This window comes from Pagrus pagrus (assembly GCF_965226575.1).
Source record: "Pagrus pagrus genome assembly, chromosome: 6".
In the NCBI taxonomy this organism is placed as follows: Eukaryota; Metazoa; Chordata; class Actinopteri; order Spariformes; family Sparidae; genus Pagrus; species Pagrus pagrus.
The window spans coordinates 31,484,738-31,509,522 of record NC_140190.1 but is presented as its reverse complement, the minus strand read 5'-3'; the positions used below and the strand labels follow the sequence as shown (position 1 = coordinate 31,509,522).

General features: G+C 40.3%; 2 protein-coding genes across 3 annotated transcripts in view; one reads left to right on the top strand and one right to left on the bottom strand.

The window, feature by feature from the left end:
- zc3h3 (zinc finger CCCH-type containing 3) overlaps nt 1-6,818 on the bottom strand; it is a 64,177-nt gene extending 57,359 nt beyond the window's left edge. Inside the window, exons 1-3 of the mRNA XM_084356185.1 lie at nt 6,709-6,818; nt 2,770-4,231; nt 2,022-2,194 (exon numbers count right to left, since the gene is read on the bottom strand). Coding sequence (XP_084212311.1) covers nt 2,022-2,194; nt 2,770-4,231; nt 6,709-6,754 — 1,681 coding nt within the window. The 5' untranslated portion in view covers nt 6,755-6,818. The remainder of the gene's footprint in view (nt 1-2,021; nt 2,195-2,769; nt 4,232-6,708) is intronic.
- A 1,392-nt stretch (nt 6,819-8,210) lies between these two features.
- cyldl (cylindromatosis (turban tumor syndrome), like) lies at nt 8,211-21,877 on the top strand. 2 transcript variants are annotated; one of them, XM_084355824.1, is made up of 15 exons: nt 8,211-8,329; nt 8,788-9,249; nt 10,205-10,474; nt 11,240-11,318; nt 11,404-11,582; nt 11,821-11,986; nt 12,568-12,709; nt 12,983-13,093; nt 13,184-13,275; nt 13,354-13,417; nt 13,508-13,640; nt 14,873-14,981; nt 15,071-15,189; nt 20,152-20,365; nt 20,449-21,877. In XM_084355824.1, the coding sequence occupies exons 2-15, from the start codon at nt 8,818-8,820 to the stop codon at nt 20,631-20,633; spliced, it is 2,295 nt and encodes a 764-aa protein (XP_084211950.1). In that variant the 5' UTR covers nt 8,211-8,329; nt 8,788-8,817; the 3' UTR covers nt 20,634-21,877. The 2 variants fall into 2 exon arrangements, with proteins under 2 accessions (XP_084211950.1, XP_084211949.1); XM_084355823.1 differs by having other exon boundaries at nt 8,212-8,504.
- Nucleotides 21,878-24,785: the final 2,908 nt, after the last annotated feature.

Sequence of the window (24,785 nt, the reverse complement as noted above, 5' to 3'; positions counted from 1 at the left end):
TGAGGGGGAGAGAGGGGCAGGGAGGGGGCTGTAAAAACAATGATTGCTTTCCATCAGGTTAGGCCTATATTCTACAGTTCGTTAAAACAATCCAATTTGCAAAAGGATAATTATGCATTAGCTCCTTTTTATCTACTGGAGGGAGAGCAGTGCCAGGGCTTGATAGCGGTGGCGCTGCCTGCCTCCACCTCTGCAAATTACCCGCTATCGGCACTTGTTCGCCATCACGGCTGAATTGGGCAATCAATTAACCTCCCCCCTCCTCCTCTTATAGTCTCCCTGTAAGCCTCTCTCATGACAGCCAGCAACACAAAGCCTTGACAAGGACAACATGGATGTGAGCTGCTGCCCTCTACTGGACATAGCTGGAACAGCTGCTGTCAGAGGCAAAACTGTAGGGCCAATTACTTGGAAGCTTTGTCCCAATTTTATTCTACAGACCAATTATAAGCAGTTTCAGGTATGTAGTGTGTTCACGTTGCGGTGAAAAAATGTTTTTTGAGGGTGCTGTTTGTATATACGTTTTTATCCCACAAAGGGGAATGGAGTAGGTAAAATAAATCACGCTCTTTTCTCTTTCTCTGTATAAATTACCATTTAAAAAAGACAGCTTGATTGCCCCTTCAGCACATGCGTAACAACATTTTCTATTAGTACAAAATGGTAAAATACAGTGATTTCTTGTGAACTAACTCCAAAAACAATAATTATCATATACAGTATTAAAGACTGTATTCTACTAATATGTAGCCGGCAGTAGTCTGAGAACACTGGGGCACAGGTGGTGCAAAACTCACACATGTACTGAAGGGAGACACGGTGGCATGGTAGAAAGAAATACAAGTCAACCGGAAAACCAAGCAAGAACCTACAATATCTATAGGTTCTGTTCGGTGGAAGTAAAACAAAAATCAAGATGAAAATATTGCAAAGAAAGACTTTGTTTGAGCTAAAGATCTCTCTGATGGTGATGTTTTGAGGTGCAGTTGGCAGATATATGAGGATATGATCCTGTTATCTGGAAGAGGCAAGATAAAGGCTAATCCTTCTATACTGCAAGAGTGTGCCCTTTGAGTGTGGCTTCTATGCGCAAGAACACCAAAACTGATCAGTGAATCTCTGTTTTCTTTGTATTTAAGAGTTAAATACTAAATCACACGAAAGCAGACTTCAAAAATGTACAGAACAGAGCACAGACAAAACCTCTTTGGCAGAGAGCATACAGTAACAGAAGACAACATCACTTTGATTGGATTTGTGCCATATTTGGCACAAGCTAGTGGACAAAGTGGACGTGTGAATGGCTGCATTCATAAAACACAACACGTAAATCAAGACAAAGATTTTGTGAAGTTACAGAAAGTATTAACCTGTCAGTTTCGCAGGATAACCATTGAAGTTGAAACGAATATTATTTACTGCTAATACGAATTAATAAAAAACTATATACTAATCACTAGTCTAATTGTGACCAATTTCTCCCCAGTTTGATGGAAATGTATGGAGATCCTGCAGGACTAGTGAACTGTTTGGTAAGGTACCTGTATAGTTTTTGAATGCTTATTGGACAGCTGGTGAGTTTCTGGCTTAAACAAGTTGTCACAGCGCCACCTAATGGTCACAGAGTGTTTAGTAATTCTTTTAACTAGTGAGGTTGTTGTGGGTGAGAATTCAAGTATCGAAGTATTTAGAATGTTTATCTGCTGTGCATCTTACTGTGTAGTTGTTGAAGTCCACATGCTTGTAAGTAGGGGAGAAGAGAAAGAATATCAAAAAGATGAATACAAATTTACTATATAGCTACAGCAATTCCATAACTATCCAGATTAGATATGTTCCCTCTTAAGTATGATATGTTATTTTCCATGAATGAGCATTTGGTTGACAGTAGTCACAGAAATTATCCATGAAAAAATGCATGACAGAAAAACTGCGTAGAATAAATGCTCTTAATGAAGCTGTACTGAACAATACCACACAGCAATAATCTTATACTATAGTCTGTTGTGTGTGCTCCTTACTTGTCCTTGAGGAGGTGTGGGACAGTCGTCTCAACTTGTGTCTACCAAAAGACACAAGCTCCCTGGAGGGTGTCCTCCTGACTGCTATGGGACTCCTGATCAAGCGGTGCATCCGGCCCCGCGGGGAGTACTTTACTGCTGATGGGCTGATCCCCCTCTCTGACCCACCTCCACTGTGGTCACAGAACACATGGCAAAAGAGTATACAGTGTAAGCAGTCATACACTTAATGCTACTATGATATGATGTGATATAAAGAAATCTATTAAAAGGGCAACCAATTTTACACATTAAAGTGTGTTTACAGAGTATTGGACTTCTACTGCATATGCACGAAAAAGAAATCAGTGGATACTTTGCATTGTGGGTAATGTGGGCACCAGGCTTTGAAAAGGAAGAAGCATGTGTGAAATAAGAAAACCGATATCTCTGGTTCTGCTGAACTGATTTTGATCATTTGTTTTTAAACTGTCCTGATGAGTCCAACAGTGTTATAGAAGCGTGATGTTAGACCAGTGGACCGCTTTTCAAAATGCAGCAAAATAGCCTTTATACTACTTTTTTCACATATGCAGTAGTAGTAAATTGGCGGACTTCTCCTTTAATTCATGCACTATACACAACAGTCTGACGTACTCTGCTGCCACCTCCTGGCAAAAAACAGTTACACTATATAAATTAAAAAAACATAATTAGAGAAGTTCTCAGAACAGAAAGCTAGTACTACTAGCTACCATCATTTACTTACCTATTAGCAGACTTCCTGATGATTTTCATCCTGCTGCGGAGCTTGAACCCACCAGGGGAGGAGGAGGGTGTAAGGGCAAAACGCTGGGTTCCAGACGGGGAACTAACAAGCACTCCTCTCACTCCTTTGTTGCTTTTTTCTGATGTCCAGTGGAAGGCAGATCTACGACGAGCCACTGCTGCTACTCCCGTCGCTGCTGGCGAGGTGCTCTGACCTCCAGCCTTCCAACGGTAACGGCTACTCAGTGTGGAGTTGGTAGAGGAGAGGATTTTAATGTTAGCAGAGGGGTTGGAGGCTGTTCTGACTTTCTTGATGGCCTCTCCCTTCTCCTGAGCTCTCTGGGAAAGAGTCATGGCTTTGGGCGATAGTGATTTTCGAGATGTTTTAGCTTGGGCCCCAGAAGAAGAGGAGACCCATTTGTACTTGGAGGTCCTGGGGGCTACAGTGACTGGGCTTAGCTTGCGAGGTAACTTCTTGGCAGGGGCTCTCCTACTGACTGTGAGTAAGGGGGAGCTTCCACTGGCAACTCCAGCTTTTGAGACTGACGTTGGGGAAGCAGTCACAGCTTTGCCAGTAGGTGAGGAAATGGAGCTAGCTTGTTTAGGCTCCACTCCTCCTACATTCTGGTTCTTTATCCAGGTGAACTTGGATTTTTTCAGAAAAGATGAACCGATTTGGCCCTGGCTGGTGTGAGATGTGGGGTTAGTGGAAGGTTGTTTTGATACTTTAGACACAGCAGAGAGTGGTGGAAGAGTAATACTAGTTGTGAGACTAGCTGGAGTTGTTGTTTTAATAGTCTGTTGACTCTCAGTGCTGGTTTTGCTTGGCAGGGAAGGTTTGATCTGTTCTTGAAGGCTGCTATTTAAACTGCTCGAGGTGCTGGTCTTGACTGAAGAGAGCACTTCTGAAGAACCACTGACTTTCTTTTCTAGCAGTACCACATGCCTGCTCTCAGCCCTCTGCTGTAATTCTTGAGTCTGTCTTTGAGGCGTTTCATGTTGCAGACTAATACCTGTTGAGTTTGAACCTCCTTTTCCATCAGCTGCTCCCGTTTTTCTAAGTGCGTCTGTCGTTTCTCCCTTAATCCCTGTGATGCTCTTTATAAGTCCTTCTCTCTTCTGTTGAGAGATCCCTGATGATAAAGTGGCAGTTTTGACACAATCACTCCCCTCTCCTCTGTTGTGGCTGGGCAGTGAGGTGCTGTGGGAACTAGACTGATGAACAGAGGAGGCAGTAGACGCTGAGGGATGTCGAGCAGAGGACTGTGAGTTCTTGTTTCTCAGTGAGTATGTTTTCCTCCAACCTGCATGGCTCTGAGGAGCATAGAGTCTACCTCTGGAGCTGTGAGGATGGATGACAGATGTGCTGTGACCTTGGGCTGATGTTGGAGCTTCAGGTTGCCTCTGTTCAACTCTTGAAAATGGGGTGTCACCATGGACACTCTTGTGTTTATCGATGAGATCTGAGAATTTAAAAATAAAAGTTATTTAGTTGTACAATCAAAACAAAACAGAAACCATGTAAAAGAGCCGTTTTACCCAACAAAACATATTCCTCAATTTCCTTTAGTGGCCTTTAGACACATAGATATTTTAGGTTCCACCTCCAAACGTCATCTTTTTAGAATCAGTGTGACTCTGGATATTCCACACAACATGCTGCCAACAGTTTTTAGCGCGACTGAAGACAAGTGATAAATTATCTGAAAAGCCTGAATAAGTCAATGGAGAAATCCAGAAACTCCAGATGCTCTCATACAAGCCACAAGGACTCACTGAAAGATAATGAAGAGAGAATATGAAAGAAATCTTGTGCTTGGCACCTCGCACTAAGCATAACTCAACCTCCGTGCTGTAAGGAGGTAAAACCACCACCCTGACGAAAACTAAACCCACAGCAACGTCTAAACAGCAAGTTAATTTGCTTCCATCAGGTCAGAGGTTTTATCTCCTTTGAGGTGGCAATGAAAGACAGAGTTTGTTTTATTTGAACCCAAACTGAAGTTCAAACACCATGTCTATAAACTGCTTCAATCATGTTTCTTTCAACTGAGAAATACTGAAATAACCAGAACATTTCTCTCAGTTTGACTCAACTTGATTTCTGAAATTCCCATTTTTCTTGCCTTAATCAAACTGACCTGGCACAGCTTCAGCTTGTTCAAAATGCAGCAGCTGGGCTCTTAACTAGGACTAGTCAGAGATCCAACTGATTTTCCTCACAGCACTGGTTGCCAGACATGTTCAGAACGGATTTTAAGATTATTTTAGTTATTCAAAAGGCACTACATGCCTTAGCACCAGTGTACTGACCTCTTACACTACTGACCAGCCTCTTAGGTCACCCGACCTAAGGCGACTGCTCTGTTGCTGTCCGGGCAGCACAATCTTCCCCCTCTCATCAGATCAGCTTAGTCCGTCAACTCTTTTTAAAGACATTTAGGTTTTTAAACCGGCTTTTCTATGACTTTGAGGCTTGCTCTGTGTGATTATGGACTTCTGTTTCATTTGAGTGTGTGTATTTTTGCTGTCTTTGTATGTGCTTTTGTATTGTATATGCTCTGTGTTTGCGTGGCCGTTATATATCATTTCTCTTGTGCATTGATTTTATTCTATATTGTTGTTGAACATTGTAACATTGTCATATATAAATTAAGATTTACTTTCTTACTTTTAATCTGCTGTTGGCTTTTTAAACAAAATGTATAGTTTTACCTGCAGCGTGCTGTACGTCTCTACTTTTTTGTATTCGTTAAGGTTTTGATTCCTGCTGTGCTTGTTTGTATTAAACAGTCAGTGTTTGATTCAGTGTTGGGGGTAACGCATCACGAAAGCATTACATTATTATATTTCTTTTAGCGGTAACAGAGTAATATAACGTGTAAGTAATAATATTTCAGTTATGTATTACTACAATTATTTCATGTAACGTGTTACAGTCTGCGGTACCGACTGAAGTGAAGCATTTATTGTTGTTTAATTCAAAATATTCATTCCTATCTCATAATATATCAGACTCTGATCCTTTGTCCGCCTGCTCGTCCCTGTGTCCAAGGGCATTTTATCAAAAAAGATCTAGGCTATTTAATTGTTCTATATAGGTTATTTATAGGTATATTACTCTATGCAGACAGTAATATTGTAAGGTAACATATTTCTTTAAAATGAAGGTAGCTAGTAATATGTAAGATATTGCATTTTGAAACTTGCCCAACACTGCTGACTACTGTCTGCAAGCAGTCCCCCCACACGTTACTGTGTGTAAGACCTGTGAGACTGCATCGACACCATCATCATCATCATCGTTATGATATAGAGCCATATCTTCCGGAAGAATGTTGTTCGTGAGGTAACTAACGTAAAATCTAGGGAGTATTGAAGCTGCTCTGGCGGATCGAGGTGGACCAACCTCTTACCTGGTTATTCCCTTTTAGCTTGTCACTCACCAGTACTGTGTCCTCGACATAGCATATGATTAAATACTGCCAAATGCAATACGTTGGGTTAACCGACCACTTACCTTCATACCTTACTGTTGAACAGCTAAGCTAGCTAGTACACGCTATCTGCTGCGTTGTTATGACAGCGAACTCGAGAGTTAAACAGGGCTTTAACTATTAACCTGTTGACAGCATTAATAGCTAAATAACTAGTTATTTACTTCTAGATAAAATTGTATATTAAGTGTACAACGTTAACTTACGCTACGTGTTACCACATACAATATATTATGTAATGTAACGTTAAAAAAGCACCAACATCTGGATGTGTGGAAAATTTGAGCTTGGGGCAAAGCTAACGGTTAACGTTCGTTTTTTAAAGTACTTAAAAACGCGGAACCGGATATCCTCACGACAGCTCCAAATTTAATAGCCGCAACAATAAAAAACTGTTTTCTAACCCGCCTGGCATCTGTCAACGTAAAACAAATGAGATTTACTTTGTAGAAGTTCAATTTGCCTCTTCAGCGCTTCTCTCTCCTCCATGTTTACGACTGAAACGTGACGTCATAAAATAGCGACCATAACAGGCGCTTGCGGATGATGTGTCGTATATTGCCCAATCACAGAACGAGGTCTCTGTGTCCTTCTGGGTCTTTCGTCCCTCTTCTTTGTCTTACAGGCTGGAATCTCATGAAAGTAAAATGTCGTGTGTTGTAGAAATCGGCAGGATGTTATGGAGACTCAAAGTGTTCGATTGTAGTTACTGCCTCCTGCATTCACAACCAATAATAAATGTAATTTTATGGAATAAACCATAATAATTAACATTTAAACATACAAAAAAACAGATTTAATGTCACCACAATTTACAAATTCTTAAACAATCTTTTATTGTTTGTTTGTTTATTCAGCTGCTGTTACGCAGTAACTGAATTCATAGCAGGTCATTTTATATGAAATGTTTTTATTGAAATGAGTTTTTATTTTACTTTTTTTCAAATTGCCATTTTAATCCACTTGCAGAAGGTTGCCAATTACTTTTTAGTGTTGTCTTCACAAAATTCACCTTGCAGTGCAGTCGCTGTCTAAATATACTGTACAAGTTCAAAACCCTCAGTTGCTGGGCTTTGGTAATTTATTCATTATCAACTAAAATCTCTGAAATTGTTTGCTCCTGACAGCCTGAATGAATACGAAGTAGTAATAGTAGTAGTCAAGTGCCTTTCTGAATACATACCTTGCTTTCAGCAGTTTTCATAAGGACTGCCTCTTTTTCAGAAAGTTCTTTTTTAGTTCCACTGAAAAACTGTTCTCATTTCATTCTAGACCATACAGAGTAATTTGGGCAACTCTCCTCAAGAAGATAAGTTGTGAGATAAATTGGGTTGTGTAATTTGTAACACTAAAACATTAATTCACCTCTTCTATATGTTAAGGTGATGCAGAAATCACAGAAAAAAATATATCTCAGAGCCCCAGCACATGAAACTATAGCTATTTGCATGCATGCATAGATACCACCACGGGGCAAGTGAGAAAGCATAAATATGTATCTGCAATTTGGGTGAAGTGACCTCTTACATTTGAAAGAGCTGATTACTCCATTATCAAGGCTGTAAACAGTATACAACATAATGAATCTGGCAGACAATGATAACCACGCAGAATGAAGCTGCAAAGGCAGTAAGGTAGGTAGTAACAGTAAGGGAGATAATCACTTGTTCAAACGATACAAATTCAATTCAAAGATTTCCAGAAGCAGCAATTGCAGGTGTATTTTTGGACCTCACTGCTTCCCAGAGATCCAGTGTCGCCTGTGTGACGTCAGATCGGTCTCTTCTTTGTTTGTTCGGCTTTGACATATTAGGGTTATAGATAGTGTCTTAACACATAGTTATTTACCTGAAAATCTTCCAGATTATTACTTCAGACAGTACCACGTGATTAAATCTGTTGCTTGGTTGCCTGTAAGACTGTACTGAGGGCCCATTTCGCGCCGCTCTCGAATGACTTGCTGGCTGTCAACTAATTTGAAAACAACAGCGTTACAATCTATTCCTGCTCACACTTCATAACATTCATGACCTCATTCGAAGAATAAGACCTACATTATTGCCAGTAAGATTCGTACGTGTTTTACTGACTGTCAGGTTCGTCAGAGGAGGGTGAGACCTGCTGATGACGCTGCTCAGAAATGAAATGAAAGGGGAAGTGAAACTTTAGGCTGCTGTGGCTGTTTGGACGCAAACCAGAACGACAGAAAGCAAACTTTAAAGTTGCTTAAGAAGTGAAGGTAGCGCTAACTTTGTCACAAATGCTTGATGTAGTAAGGAAAACAATCTAAATTAGTCAATATTAAAACTGTTCCATTGACGTTACATTTGAGTTTGATGTGATTTCTGTCTGAAGTTGTAACGTTCGTGTGTTCAGTGTTGTAGCTAGTTAGCGAGCTAGCTTAACGGTTGTTTACAAAATTGATAATAGTGTTAATGTTATTGTAGTAACTCCTGTGAACTTCGTATACGAGTTATTTGTGTGTGTGTGTGTGTGTGTGTGTGTGTGTGTGTGTTTTACAGTATCCTGCTGTGTCTCTTGGCCTCAGCAACATGACGTCAACAGACTACCTGTACTTCATCCTAACAACTAAACCTGAATACCCAGGACACATCAGTGCTGGCCGCATATGTTATATCAGGGAATACAAGTACAGATCAGAACTGAGTCACTCCAACAAAAGGTTGCCTGTCTTCTTCATCGGCCCTTCCTTATTAGATTATAAGATAGAGGTGAGTTGCATGGAGAAGCTGAGTGTAGAGGAAGCCGAGCTGCTGCAGGCCGTGCCTGAGGACGCAGAGAGGCTGAAGTGGTTCAAAGACAAAAATGCCCTTCGAACAGCACTGGGACTCACTGAGGGTACTCCAGTGACCGTGGATGAAGGAGGCCAGTGGCTTAGAGGCATCATCCGCTTCATTGGGAGACTGACAGAGCCAACATTGTCCTGCCCCTTATCAGAAATACTCTTTGGCATTGAACTGCAGGTGGGACTTAAACAGGATTATTGTTGGTAGAATATACAACTGTACAAATGTCTCTCCATTTTGCTTGCACTCCCAGCCCCCCACTCTTGCCAGCAAAAATCTGCCGAATGTGGCACAGTGCATCATCTTGCACAAACACTCAGCACTTATCTGTGTAACTAGTAATGTATAATCCACAGAGACTGTGTGGCTGTGGTCACTTTACATTGGAACTACTTTTCTACCTACATTATTTGTGGTGCTCACATCACAGAAAAATTACCTTTTAAAACATTCAAGAGCAAATTCTCTTTGGAGAAGCTGTCTGAAACGTCTGTGTTATTGAGGATGACTTACAGAAGACTTTGTCAAAATTTCACAGGGACTATTCCTTAGGTAGAAAACTACTTTTCTACAGTGCATCAAGAAAACACTATATTTTAAAAACATAATTCAACACCACATCCCAGCTGGCCACCAACGTCATTAGAAGTTGATATTTTGTTGGATTTAGGTCGCAACATCAGGTGACCTAAAATCAATGTCAGGACAATGGTTCACCTAAACCCAGAGCTAAAAGATTGCCCAGGCTTAGTTGATTTCCTGGGGATAACCACACAAAGTTGGGGCTAACCCTGCTCTGGAGCAGGGCCAGCAAGCCCTGAGCTAAAGTCGGCCTAGCCCACTTTTGAAAGAGCCAGTGTGAACTCAGTCTTAGCCCGGGGCTAACGGTTGTCTTAGACCTGGGACTAAGCACAGTTTCGAAAAGCACTTTAGAATACTGACATTAATATTTGATTGGTTTTAAGTTCTCATCTTGAGTAACCAAATGTCAAATTTGAATGAACTGAACCTTAAGGTATATACTTATTTATAATTAACAGTAAAAAATGTACAGATTCATTTACAAACACATTGAATTGAGAGGGTAAGTGACATTAATTCAGGGCTGCTGCAATGCTTGTGTCCCCCCCAGGGAGAAGACAAGGAGAAGGGGAGTACTGACGGGTCCCATCGATATAAAACCATCTACTCCTCCCGTCCAAAAGATTGTGACATTTTCACCCCGTTCTCCAGACTCAGGCCTGTGGTTCCCAGCTCCTTGTCACCCTCCATCCCTGAGCCCTCCCCACAGCTGGACACACAGGAGCTAGCCCCAGGGGACAGAGTCACTTATTTCACCAATGATAAATGTCGCCATGGAATGGTGGTGGAACTGTGGGACAATATCGTTCGGATCTCCACAGTAAGTAATGTTTTATTATTTCACCGGTCCAAAAATATCTGAAAGAAAAACAATAGTGACAGAAATGATCTCAGTAGAGTTAAATAGTTTTATATGGTGTTTTGCTCCTTTTAAATTGTGTTTTGTTTTGTTTTGTTTTTTAATATAAAAAACTTGTTTTCTCTATATTATTGTTATTAATGTAAAAAATCTTAAAAATGTTCAAATGTAAATTAATTGAATTGCAACCATCCTGGTTAAAACAACCTCTTCTAGCCACGGCTGATTTCTTCTTGTCACTGCCTGGGCTGCATCAAGGCACATAACTGTGCCACTCGGGGGCCAGACACAAGGGAAAGGAACGTCAGCTGCCTTCATTAAACCATGTTTAACATATAGTTACAAATATTTTAAAAATATAACAAAACCTAATTAACATTTTTATATAGCAATTTATTTATTGATTAAAAAAACATGTTTGCTGGAGGTTTATACAAAAACAAAAAAACAGGACATGAACTGCACATTTTTTCTAATTTCTGGGTGAGTTGGCATGGAATGACCCATGCATGTGCTTATGAAGAGATTTCAAAATATCAAAATGTATATTGTGTATCACTATGTAGCCTGATAATATTACAATATTATTTTAGCGCCATATTGCCCATCCCTACTCTCTCTCATCCTGGAGTTCCAGCTTTGAGGCATAAGTAAAATTTGAAAAATACCTCGTTCATTGTAAAGCTATCAGGTTATTGAACATTAATTCTTTGTTGCTGTTTTCAGGACAGAGATGAGAATGGAAAGAGGGGAGGCGAAATTGAAGTTCCACTACATGCAGTTGCTAAAGGGGAGGTGCCTGCAGGTTTGAGCAGCTCTTTCCATAATGTAGTGTGAAGCTATTTCCCACATTTATAATAAATCTGACACAAATATATTCTTCGCTGTAGGGCCAGTGAGCATGGAAGTTGATACTCCCCTGGAGAAACCAAACACTGATGATCTGTACACGGATCTGACTTTGGACTCTGCTGTAGAGGTGACCGTGGCTGCAGGCAATTCGTATGGAACCATCCGCTGGATTGGCACTCTCCCTGGGCGACAGGAAGTCATGGCTGGACTGGAGCTGGTAATATTTGTACTGACAGGTTTCTGTACAGCTTAAAGTTTAATTAAAATATGTCATATACAACTATGGGAGCCTATATTGCCTGTATTGAAAAAAATGTGCTTTAGGTTCACTTTCTTTTGAAGTTCATAGTGAAAAGTAGTTTTAATTGTAAATTGTTGCTTTTCAATGTTATTCTTTTGCTTTAATTTAATCTTGAATGTAGTGACTTTACTCTTCTGTGTATATCTGTCTGCAGGATGAGGAAATCGGAGTGAGTGATGGTACCTTCAAAGGTGCGCGTTTTTTCAAATGTGCAAACAAGAGAGCTCTGTTTGTGAAGCTTAGCTCCTGCCGTCCCGACTCACGATTTCAGCGCACATCAGCCAATCACGACGAGAGGATGCCAGTAGTGGAAGACGCAGGTCAGGAAACAAGCTTGATCCACTCCTGTCTGTTTAGTCTTGAGTTAATTCATTGTAATTTTGCAGCCATTGCTGCCTGGTGGGCACAGTTTTGCTACAGGCAGCACAGACGAATAATTCTGAGTAATAATAATAATAATAGTTATAATAGTTATATTTTGACATTTTAATATGATATGTTCTAAAAAAACAAAACATGTCAGCTAAATAAAAAATATAATAAAGATACAGTATCTAAGATTTCTGCATTAAAATGTTTAAAAACAGCAAGACCTTCTTCTATATTTTGTTGAGTTGTGTACTTACATTATCCCAAATGTTGAATTCATTTTTAACCCAGAGAAATCCAAAGGTTTACTTAAGTAATGTGCATTTAATTTGGTCACCTGTTTCTATAACATCCAAGTGTACAGAATGATCATGCTACTCCAAGCTTAATGCTGCATTTTCCAGCTGGTCCAGTTGGTTGAGCAGCAGGGGGCAACACTGCATCAGCGATCATCCCCAGATGGACATCTCATTGTGTAATGTGTTAAGGTTTTATTTTACATACATAATGATGTATGTATGTGTTACTTTAGAGAGGGAGGCAGAGCGCAGCACAGGGAAGCTGGAGACTGTTCCTCCTATCAGCGCGGAGCAGGTTAAACACATTTTGATTGGACGAATGAGGGGGATCCAAGGCCACTGCAACTCCTGCTACATGGACGCTGCCCTCTTCAGGTCAGGGTGATGAACATGTGACACCAAATGACATACTTTTAACCTTCTGAATTAGATTTGATCGTTAAATATACATTTTAAAATGCTGAAAATCCCAGAAATGAATGCACTGTGAGCTTTGAAAATGGTCCTCATGTACAGTATTGTTTACTGTACTTAGGCTTGTTTCAAATCTCTGCATGTATATTTTTTATCCCATACTGAAAGAAATTGAAACTGGCTGCTCGAAGTGTAGGAACCAAATGAAACACTTATTTCTGTCTGTGCTTTCAGCTTGTTCTCCTGCTCCTCTGTGTTGGACTCCATGCTGTTTAAATCAACAGAACCCCAAGACGCCCCAATTCAGAACACACTGCTCCATGACATTGTTAACCCTCTCCGCAGGTGTGTGCTTTTACGCATTTTGCAAGACAGTTGATTATTTTGTGGTAATTTAATAATGTCTAAATATTCTAAATGTCATGTTTCTTACAGGGAGGGCTTTGTGAAAGGCCGACACATCATGAAGCTCCGGCAGCAGCTGCAGAAACACGGCTACAGTCACTCGTTCACCACAGATGAGAAGGGTCAGTTTCATCTGGAAGCCTTAAAGCCGTTGATTCGTGTTTTGATCTAGTGACACTTATATGGCTGTTGTCTTTCAGATCCAGAAGAGTTCCTCACTGTCATCATGCACCACATTCTCGCACTGGAACCTCTACTCAAACTGTATGTCTTAATACTATTTCCCACTACATTGCTTGAATACAATAAACCTTTGAAGAAAGTTACAATAATTTCTCTCACTCTCCCTTTCAGCTCAGCAGCTGGTAAAGTGCAGGAGAGTTACTGCTATCAGATCTTCTTGGACCAGAACCACAGCCTGGTGCTACCGACAATTCAGCAGCTGCTGGAACATTCGTTCCACAGTTCAGCACTCAAGCTTGCAGAGGTGAGAACACATTGACTGTAATGATAAATAACCACATTTGTGTTATCTGCTAATGATTAACATTAGCATGATGCTCTACAAGAAATGTACACATTTTTGTGATTTTGTTATGTGACATTATGTAACTTTTTAACGTTAAACTATCAGCTACAAATCATTCTGAGTGTAGTGTCTTGTAATAGGGTGAATGGTCACTTGTTTCTACATTGTGCAACTTCAGTGAGAGGGTAAGATCACAGCGTTACATGTTTACTTCAAGATACAAGTTAACATTATTATGATGTAGTTTTGTTTGCATTAGCTCCTACATAACATCTGACAAACTGTTACGGACCTGTGATTTGTATTCGTGAAGGCAGTGTTGCACTTAGAAACTGTGGGGGGGCGCCAAAACGCACAAAATGCCAATTTCTGCATAATTTTGCTTTAACAGGTTAAACTGAAAGTCAATAAATTAGAATGTATGTCATAGCAGTACTTATTATCAAACTTAAAATATTTAGTTCATATGTTAACATTACATTAACCTGTCATGTGTGGTCAGTTTTGACATTGGCTGTCATGAGACCATTATAAATTTGTCTTGAATATTTTTCTTGAATCGAACCTGAACTTGTGATTAAAATGGTTAATGTGAAGTTGCCATGACCAAGACATCTCAAACAATGTCAACTTTGCATTTAAGGTAACATAATTGACTAAACGACCCTTAACGACAACAATAATAAACATTCTCCTACATGTTCATGTCAGGTGTCATGTCAGTTTTATGCACACCCCTTCAAAAGTGTTTCCAGATAAGAATACTATGATGAATTGTAATTATATTTAAGTTAAACAACTTTATCTTAGCATTTTTAAATGTAACAAGCACATTTTTGCCATTAGCTTTTAACACTTAAAACCTTTACTTATGAATTTCAAATTGACTCTCTATGGATCACCTAGTCAAATAATCAACGATTTGTTTCTGTGCCAACATTCTTGTATCTGATGGCTATGTCAGTTGACACAGGTCTGTAATTAATACAAAACTTGTTTTCTTCATCCTTTTGCTCAGGAAATGTGTTCATCTGATGTTTTCCTTTTCATTGGTTGATTCTCTCGGCTCTGATTGTCCAGTAGATGGCTCTGTCGGACAGTTTTCTCAGCAGAACTTCTCCCTTCATGGATTGAGTTTGTTTCTTTGCATTCTGTCTGATCTTTTTATTTTCACTGTCTCATAACTGCAGGTGCCATCCTGCCTCATCCTCCAGATGCCTCGTTTTGGAAAGAAATTCAAGATGTTTGATAAGATCATTCCCTCTCTGGAGCTGGACATCACTGACCTCCTCTCTGAAGGTACTGTAAGATAAACACATGTAACACACATGGACTAACATGATTTAACAAACGGACACAGTAAACACAACGTGTATTGTGTGTTTCAGGTCCTCAGCAGTGCATGCTGTGTGGAAACTTGGCGAAGGAAGAGTGCACAGTCTGTTTTAAAGATCCTCTTTTCAGCCAGACGGGATTCAAAGTGTTCTGCGAAACGTGTTCATCTCAGGTGCCGTTTGTGTTATTGTGTGGACATGAGTCATTTTGTCTGCCCTTAGCATTCATAAAAGGCTTTTTGAGTATAGAGGGTATGGATTGATGTCACTTTTCCTCGTGAAACCTCCCACCTCATCAGCACTTCACAAGCTGTGCCTGCTATTAAAGCTGTGTTACAGGGAGTGAGGAAACAAATGTCTTAAAAAGTAAAAGCAGAAATGAAAATCACAGACGCTCCAAACAATATCTTGCCCTGACAGATGAGTAAAAATATTGTAAGAGTTTCACGTCACCTAGCTTTGGTTCTCTTTAGCCTTGTGCTGTCTGTAGCTATGGTTACAGGGACAATATTTTTTCAATCTGATTTAAAAATTCTGATTAGAGATTCCAACTCAACTGTTTACATGGACCCTAAATAAAGTGAGCTGAAGTGGCTCAGGCCATCGTGAAGAATCTAATCTGCCAGAAATAGAACAGAAGAAGAAGAAGAATATGTTTTTGAAAGAAAATTCAATTCATTCATTAATCCATTAATTCGCTTTAATACAGTTTTCAAGATGGTACCACATCGTGTCCTCGGAACAATATTTGCATTTGACCCATTCTTTATATTAAGCAGGAATCTATGCGGCACAAACTTCTCTTCCAGCTTTGTTCATATTTTAAAACACCCATTTGATTGACTCATTGTCTCTAGCCTTTTGGACCATCCTTCAACATTCCTTAAATCTTTTCACATCTCCAACAAAAACAGTTGTATGGGACACAGACCAGCTCTGTTTTGCTACCGACATGTTTCTGTCCCTCCTGGAAGCAACATCAACTAATGCTACCCCCATGTGAGGGAATCATGCGCAGAAGTAGTGTATTTATTCCAACCACAGAGAAACGATCAGAGTGAGTGTTTACAATGTTATTAGGCTCTAATATTTTCTTATTTTCACCACTCCTCTCAATCTGGTTAAAAATGAATTCAGGTCAGGCTGGATTGGATCCTCCAAATATGGTGGTTACATGAGACATTTTTATACAGATCTATTATCCTGATTATTAGTGGAATCTTAGGGTCCATGTTAAAGCAGCTTGTAGTGTAAGTGTACTTGTAAGTGCTTTCTTACATTCTTTTTTACTATATGAATGCACAAGGGCACAATGACATCACTGAGACACAATGACATCACATCCATACCCTCTGAACATAGATTGCTGGGTGTAGTGCTGAAACCCTGGAAATTGATAAAAAAATAAGTTACATTAAATGTTTGAGTAATACAGTAGGTACTACTTCAAAGTGGCCATTTTACTCTCAGGGAGCGAGATTCACGCAACGCGTGAAATGTAAGTGACAACTGTAGCCACTAGGTGGAAGCATAGTACTGAATTGCAGCTCAAACGATTTTGGGACAATTCCACATTTGACCACAAAGTAGCTGCAATGGAGAGTGGCGCTGTTTTAGGCTACAGGTAGAGTGAATGGAGAGGGGGACTGCTAAACCGTATCAGATTGATTCAGACTGATTGTTTCACAGCGGTGGGACACCTCAATTATCTGGGTGACCTTGGATAATCACTTGTGCTTTCTTTGTTTTACAGTAGAGCTAAACTACATTAGTTGTTTTTTAAGGAACATTTGTTTACTGGTAAAATTGCCGACCTGAATTATTGTCCCAGTCCGCCCCCGTGAGCCTATATCACGGCCTGACTGGATGTTGCTTAAATATAAGAATAGCCTATAATAATATCTGATACCCTAAAGACATCTGAGGTTGTGATTTTGCTCGCTCGCTGCAGCCACGGCTAATAAGCGGAGGCAGAAACAATTACGCACAGCCTGCAGAAGTTTCAACGTCCATATAAGCATTTAAGAAATGATTCTTATCAGTTCCATAATTCAGAGAGGATTTTTACTCAACGAAAAAATGTATAAAGATCAGTTTTTAGGTTGAAGACACGACAGCAGCACATATGTCCAGACGCTGATGTGCATCAGCTGGGGCAGCGGGTCGGTGATCAATAAGACACATGAGAGCATTATGACTGATGTATAGCTCCCCTGGTAGGGCAGCTACAAGCAGCTATAAGCAGAATCATCCGCTAGTATGAGTTCGAATCTCAGTATAGGCTGTACCTTTAGTTAATGTGTTTTCTTTTCTCATCATCATTATGATCACATATGGCTCCAAGTTTGAGCAAATAAATGAGCAAATGAGCATTAATTCTCCGCCGGCCGCGGCACCAGCTTTCCTGCTTGTGTACATAAAATACATTAAATTCTGACACCACAACTGTAGCGTACCGAATATCAATAGATGATAACCAGAAAAAAAACGTTCTATTGATCGGATTCACCGGCTTCATGGACGTCGGAACTATTTTCTGAGATGGGGGGATTTTTGTTGGGAGGGGCGGGGGAAGCACACACTTTTATCAATGATTAAGGATTTGATTTGAAGTTATTTTATAATGGCGTGCAGTTATAAGAGAACTAGATGGATGAACACGGCATCTTTATTGTTAAGAAAATGAAACTTTAAGGAACATAACAGCATTATTTGTACCCTTGAATGAAAAAAAGAAAAGTCTGCGCTCCTGACTCAGGGCTTTCATGCATATCCAAAAGTGGACCTTCTCTCAGTTGACCCACGGATGAAGATTTTAAGGAGGGTCGAGACATTGCTTTCAATCATAAGGTCACTGTGAACGTTCATAACGGTCAAATGTGTTAGTCTCTCCTGCGTCATGGTGCGCAGCCAGGTTTTCAGCCTGCGCAAGGCTGAGAAAGAGCGCTCGGATGCCGCGACAGATATTGGCAGGGCCAGACACAGCTTAATGAGCTTCTCCACCTCCGACAGCATGGAGCGTTTGGGGCTGCAAGGTATGCAGGATGGACACATCCTGGATGGTGCTTACTTCTCGTCCCCTACACACATTCTTCAGTATGTCCAGCTCAAGGCTTAGCCGCTCTCGTGGAAAGGGGGTCAGTTCCGAGGAACCCACATCCACTCGTTTCCCCTGAGCCGCCTGAAGAACTGCCTGCTCTCGCCCTACAGCTATGCGGAGTCCTTCCTGATCAAAACGCCGCTCCGCCTCGGAGCGCACCAGGTCCATATGCAGCCTGACTCCTATGCCAGATGCCTAGGCTACTGTATGTAGTCAGGCAGGCTGCATGTCACATCAAAGCATAGATCTATGCATTAATTATATGTAAGAGATAAATGTATATCAGATTCTTTATTTTTTTAAAGCGTAATGCCGTGGGTAGGGAGGCTGATGGGAGGGGGGTTAATGCTATCACTTGCTTGATGACTTTGCCCAAGTGATCAATGTTTTTGTTGCAGACCTCTTTGCTGTCCTCAGCACGCGGGGGTGGGGATGGGGGCACTGGCGTAGCAAGCGTTTCAAAAGTGTGGGGGATGGATGTGGTCTTTCCAGTTAAGCGAACTTGTTCCAGATGCCTTTGCATTTGCATTCCCCCATACTGAGGAATGTGTGTAGGTGACGAGAAGTAAGCACCATCCAGGATGTGTCCATCCTGCATACCTTGCAGCCCCAAACGCTCCATGCTGTCGGAGGTGGAGAAGCTCATTAAGCTGTGCCTGGCCCTGCCAATATCTGTCGCGGCATCCGAGCGCTCTTTCTCAGCCTTGCGCAGGCTGAAAACCTGGCTGCGCACCATGACGCAGGAGAGACTAACACATTTGACCGTTATGAACGTTCACAGTGACCTTATGGATGAAAGCGATGTCTCGACCCTCCTTAAAATCTTCATCCGTAGGTCAACTGAGAGAAGGTCCACTTTTGGATATGCATGAAAGCCCTGAGTCAGGAGCGCAGACTTTCCTTTTTTCCATTCAAGGGTACAAATAATGCTGTTATGTTCCTTAAATGGCTTGATTTAGTGATCAAAGTTTCATTTTCTTAACAATAAAGATGCCGTGTTCATCCATCTAGTTCTCTTATAATTGCACGCCATTATAAAATAACTTCAAATCAAATCCTTAATCATTGATAAAAGTGCGTGCTTCCCCCGCCCCCCCTCCCCCTCTCAGAAAATAGTTCCGACGTCCATGAAGCCAGTGAATCAGATCAATAGAACTTTTTTTTTCTGGTTATCATCTATTGATATTCGGTACGCTACAGTTGTGGTGTCAGAATTTAATGTATTTTATGTACACAAGCAGGAAAGCTGGTGCCGCGGCCCGGCGGAGAATTAATGCTCATTTGCTCATTTATTTGCTCAAACTTGGAGCCATATGTGATCATAATGATGATGAGAAAAGAAAACACATTAACTAAAGGTACAGCCTATACTGAGATTCGAACTCATACTAGCGGATGATTCTGCTTACTGAGGGAGCTGCTCTACCAGGGGAGCTATACATCAGTAATAAACATAAAAGCAAAACGAAAACAGATAAACATAAAATGGGAATATCACAGATAAATACAAAATACAAAGAATAAGACCTTAAAAGACATTTAAAAGGCTTCATAGTGAAAAAAATTATTCATCTCATCCGCCATCAACATCATCAACAACTCACTAAGTTTGTCCTTGCTAGAGGGACCCTGTAGCGACAGGCTGAAGGAAGGAGTTGGAATGAGGTGTGGAGTGGGTGAGGTATTATTAGCTACATTCTTGTATTCAAGCAACAACGAACAGAAACATAAATCAGGCAACTTTGTCCATTCCCGTTCATGGTCACTGCTCCCTGCTGCTGCATGTTGTCGTCCTCCTGCTCACAGATGACACCTGGTGGTTGTTTGGGCACATTGCCGCCTCTCATGAAAACACGATTGATCCTCCACTAAAAAGGTGCGTGATTCTCGCGTGATTCACTCAAGAATCACGCGTGAACTCGGCCACAACGAAGTAGTACCTACTGTATATTAATTAGAAAATTAGCAAACATTCTCTGAATATTAATTTGAAAATAGTCCTTAGTTGCAGCTAATACTGCATGTTTTTCTCCAGGTGCACGCTCATCCTCAACGCCGCTCCCATCAGCGAACTCCTCTGGATATTCCCAAAGGTTACATGGGTCATGGGGTTCCTCACACCCTGACCAGAGACAAACTGGAGCTGTTTGCTGTGCTCTGCATCGAGACCAGCCACTACGTGTCCTTCATCAAATACGGACCAGGCAGCCAAGACTGGATATTCTTTGACAGCATGGCAGACAGAGAAGGTGAGTGGTCTGTTTTTATGTATTGTCTCATTTATGTACTGTTTGTGCATATGCTCTCTGGCTCAGCTGCGCGTTGTGTTCAGGAGAGAGCGACGGCTTCAACATCCCGGAGGTTCAAGCCTGCCCCGAGGTTGGCAGGTACCTGGAAATGTCTCCCGCAGAGCTGGCCAATCAGGTGCCTCGAGAGATGGAAGGTGTGGCGAAACGTCTCTTCTGTGACGCCTATATGTACCTGTATCAGAGCACCAGCATGTGTCTGTATCGCTGAGGGGACAACTCATGGCACTGGACAACCTGACAGCTTTGTCACTGCACAAAAGGGCAAAAATAGTTTTGCTTTTGCTGTTCATGTACAATAATGTCCTTTTTCTGGTTTGGTTTGTTATTCTTTTATGAATGTGTTGAAATACACACATCATATATATTAGGGACTGACCAACATTGATTTTTCAGGGCCGATTATTAGTATTCAAGGAGACCAATACCTGATATTTTGAACTGATAGACATTTGTAGGAAAAATAAAAATCTTAACGTCAACATTTAGAATAACCAGTGATGGACAATTTTGAGGTAATTAAGATACTTGCGTAATTCTATTTTCTGCTACTTTATACTTCTAATCCACTTCATTTATAGAATTTGATAAATGTAGTCATGAGTTACTTTGCAGACTCGGATCATTGAGCGCTAATAGGCTTTTTACTTGTGGCATGTGACCAATTAGATCAGTAATCGGACACAACCACAGATAATCTGAAAAAAACTGAATGTCGGCCCTGATGACCAGCCGATCCCTAAAATATAAATAGATATCATTTTCTGCTTGGTGCTGGGAAAGTATTACCCAGGTTTAAAAATGTATATTTATAATAGTATATCATTTACTGACATTGCTTGCTCAATAATTTTGCACTATACACAAAAATGACAGTCACTGACATGTGTGTAAAGATGAATCACATGTTGGACTGTAGTAGAAATATTTTATAATTTACTGTTTTCTCTTGATGTTTGATAATTATCTTCAAAAGTTATTTTTTACAATTTTTACATTGAGATTGAAAGAAGTTTTGCACCTAAACTCCAGTAAAGAAGACAAAGCAGTAATGATTCAGAGTGGCCTGTAATTTAACTACACAGTGATTTTGTAAATACTTGCTCAGTAAGCTCACTGTTTAATAACAGTTTTTGATTCATGAGAGTTTAGGATTGTGGCTGGACCAGTTGTGTTATATATTTCAGTAAAATTTGTGCAGATTCTTTGTAATTTGAGTTTCACCTCAGCAGAGATTATTTGCTGCTTTTTGATATGAAATGCTCTTTTGCATCAATCAGCATCCTAACTGATTGTGACGTGTGCGGGAACAGTAAAAATGGAAAGTTGGGAAAACTTCACATAGTTTGGACCTTTTCAATTCACAGAATGATTCGTGTTTATTGCTACTGTTCAGATATGCAGCACAAAGAATAAAGACATATCTCAGTCCTACACAAACTTCATGTGTTTTTATTGAAGGAGGCGAAAGCGCTGTAAGGGCTCAGCTACTTTTGGAGACCAATTCAAATAAGAAAACCCCAAACGAGCAAAAACAAAAAAAGAATATTAGATGTTTTCATATATACATTTATCAGTGTTACTTTATTTATCAATTTGACTTTCTTTTGTGATCATGTCTTTGGGATTTTCTCAGCATGCAACTGTGTCCACTTATTACCAGGGTCATATGTTGGACTATGATTTACTACGCTGTCTGTGCTAAATGTCGCATTATTAGATCACTGATTTATTGCTTAATTTGCAAAGTGTGAGTCACAGGCACTTTTATAAAGGTTGCCTGTATGTGGTATTCCGGGGATCAATCTTTGGTCCCCTGTTGTTCAGTTTGCATTTTTCCTCAAGGCAACATCGGCCAAAAGACACGTTATGTTACTGTAAAATATGCTCATGACACTTTTTGCTGAAAACCTGAGGGCTTTTAATTCAATACTGTGTGTTTAATACACTGAGTCTATTAAAGACATAAATTAACTGGATGTCTCAGTTTCCCACTACTCAATAATTACAAAACAGATTTGTTTTTATTGGTACCTCAGCAGCAGGAAATATGTTCTCATTTAGCATCTCTCTCTCTGGAAAGTACCACAAGGGTCATGAACTTTTTGTTTTTATTAGTATTTGTGACTTTGATTTTAGAGCTCTGTCATCCACAGCTTGGTCATAAAAAGCTTGATCTCCGAAGCCTCTCTCTCTGGTCTGCTTAAAAATACCATAGCACTGTGACTTTAAAAAATTAGCTTTGGTCAGATTGTTTTAACCTAAATGAATAATCTTGATGTAATCATAATGATGATGATGATGACTTCTTGTCTACAAAGCCTGACGTGGCTCTACTCTGTCTGTATATCTGGCTGGTCGGTCCAACACAAAGGCTTCTGGTTTGAGGGTAAAAAATTGGTCCTCTTATTTTTCGTGGTCCTAGCCAACACACATATATCAGATGCATTTTAAGGCAAAGTTATGATTGTCTCAAATATATATATATATATATATATATATATATATGTATGTATATATATATACATATATATATATATATATATATATATGTATGTATATATATATACATATATATATATATATATATGATTTTTATCGGAAGATCAGTTCAAAGCACTGAAAAAAATACCTAAGTGATGGGACATTTAACAATCATTCAATAAGGTTTAAATAAATGGTGCTCATGAATAAAAGATCAATGTGAGTGTGTGTGTGAGGTCTGCTAATGGGAAAATATCATGTTGGTTTCATAGCAGAGTGAAATGACTCCGTGGCAGCTGGTGAGATGTCCCAGGTGAGGAGATGTGTGTGCGTGTGTGCGTGTGCGTGTGCGCGCGTGTGTGGGGGGTAGCCACTGAGCGTGAGGTGTTTTCTCTTGGAACAATTAGCTGTTGAGAGCACAAACAAACAAGATGGTGCCTTTTGTTAACTTGGGATGCGACTGAAACTTTAATGAAACCATCACTGTGAGGAGAAGAGCTACTAAAATTCCCTTGCTGTTGTTGGAGCCAATTTATATAATGTTTTCAAGACGAATACATTTGTTTCTAAATCTAAATAAATGCACATATACATTAGCCATCATTAGTACAGTTCAAAGTCCTGTTTCCTCTTGCCCATTTCTACGGACCAATAATCTTTAATATCTTTACCTCTCATACAGTATATCCCAATGAACACAATACCCAGTTGTGGGTAGGAAGCCAGAGAGGACCCACACTGCTGCACTTGGGTGAATGCAGGATTCTGAGGGTGATGGCCTCCCCACATACTAATGCCCTCTCAAAATGACTTTACTGGCAGGTGAGAAGAATCAAACGGACAGGGTGATTGGCAGCTCAAAATTGGTGAGAAGTCTTTCAGATGAAGCTGAGGCTCCAGACAGTCGTGTCACCAGAAGTCCCCGAGAGTGTTAACGGACCAGTGCTGCCATTTTCTGCTAAATATCCCCTCACTGTATTTTGAAGCTCGACCCAAACAAGCTCATAGGGGACCAGTAAGTCAGGAATACAGTTGGAGCACAAACTGTGCAGAGCTTTGAAAGTTTGCAATGTAATCTTCAAATAAATTCTTAAAGTGACCGGTAACCAGTGAAGAGAGGCAGGGATGGGCGTAATGTGGTCCCATAGACCTTATTCACGCGGCAGCCCTATTCTTCCAATATCATGCTCAGGGTGGGAAACTTGAATGCTGGTGTTGAAATCAATGGGGAATATTAATTGATTATTGACTATTAATTAAATTATTAATGTTAATCAATGAAATGTATGTTATTACTGGTCATTAATAATCACTGGAGCACCACCCTGGAATCAGGGATTAATAATCAAATGATGTGCTTTTAGCCTGAAGTCTGCCTTAATTGTTAATATTAAAGAAATATCAATAATTAGAGGAATAGAAGGCATAAATCATGGGGCCATCCCGTAGAGTCACTGAAATGACAACTTAATTCTATATAAATGCTGATTGTTGATAATAGAACATTATGCATATGTTTATCAAATACATGTCAACGTTTATTTAGATGTTACCTTTCTATCGAATGCCAGTGTGATCTTTCCGTGTCCAGAAGCATCCCAGCGCCTGAGAACCTTTTCATGATCCAGCGCTCTATTCCTGTGCACACGTATCACTGCCAGTCCCAAAAGCCTTTGGTTTCCCATGCTTGGTCGCAGCCAGGCCTTCAAACGTCTCAAAGCAGAAAATGATCTCTCACATGTACAGGTGGTACTGGTAGTGGGAGGTAGATGGAAAGGATGCAGTGGATGTTGGGGTAGTACTGTGTGTCGATTTGTTCCAGTGTATCCTTTGCTGTTGATGCCAGCACTGTTGGAGGTTGATTTTTGACCTTCCATCT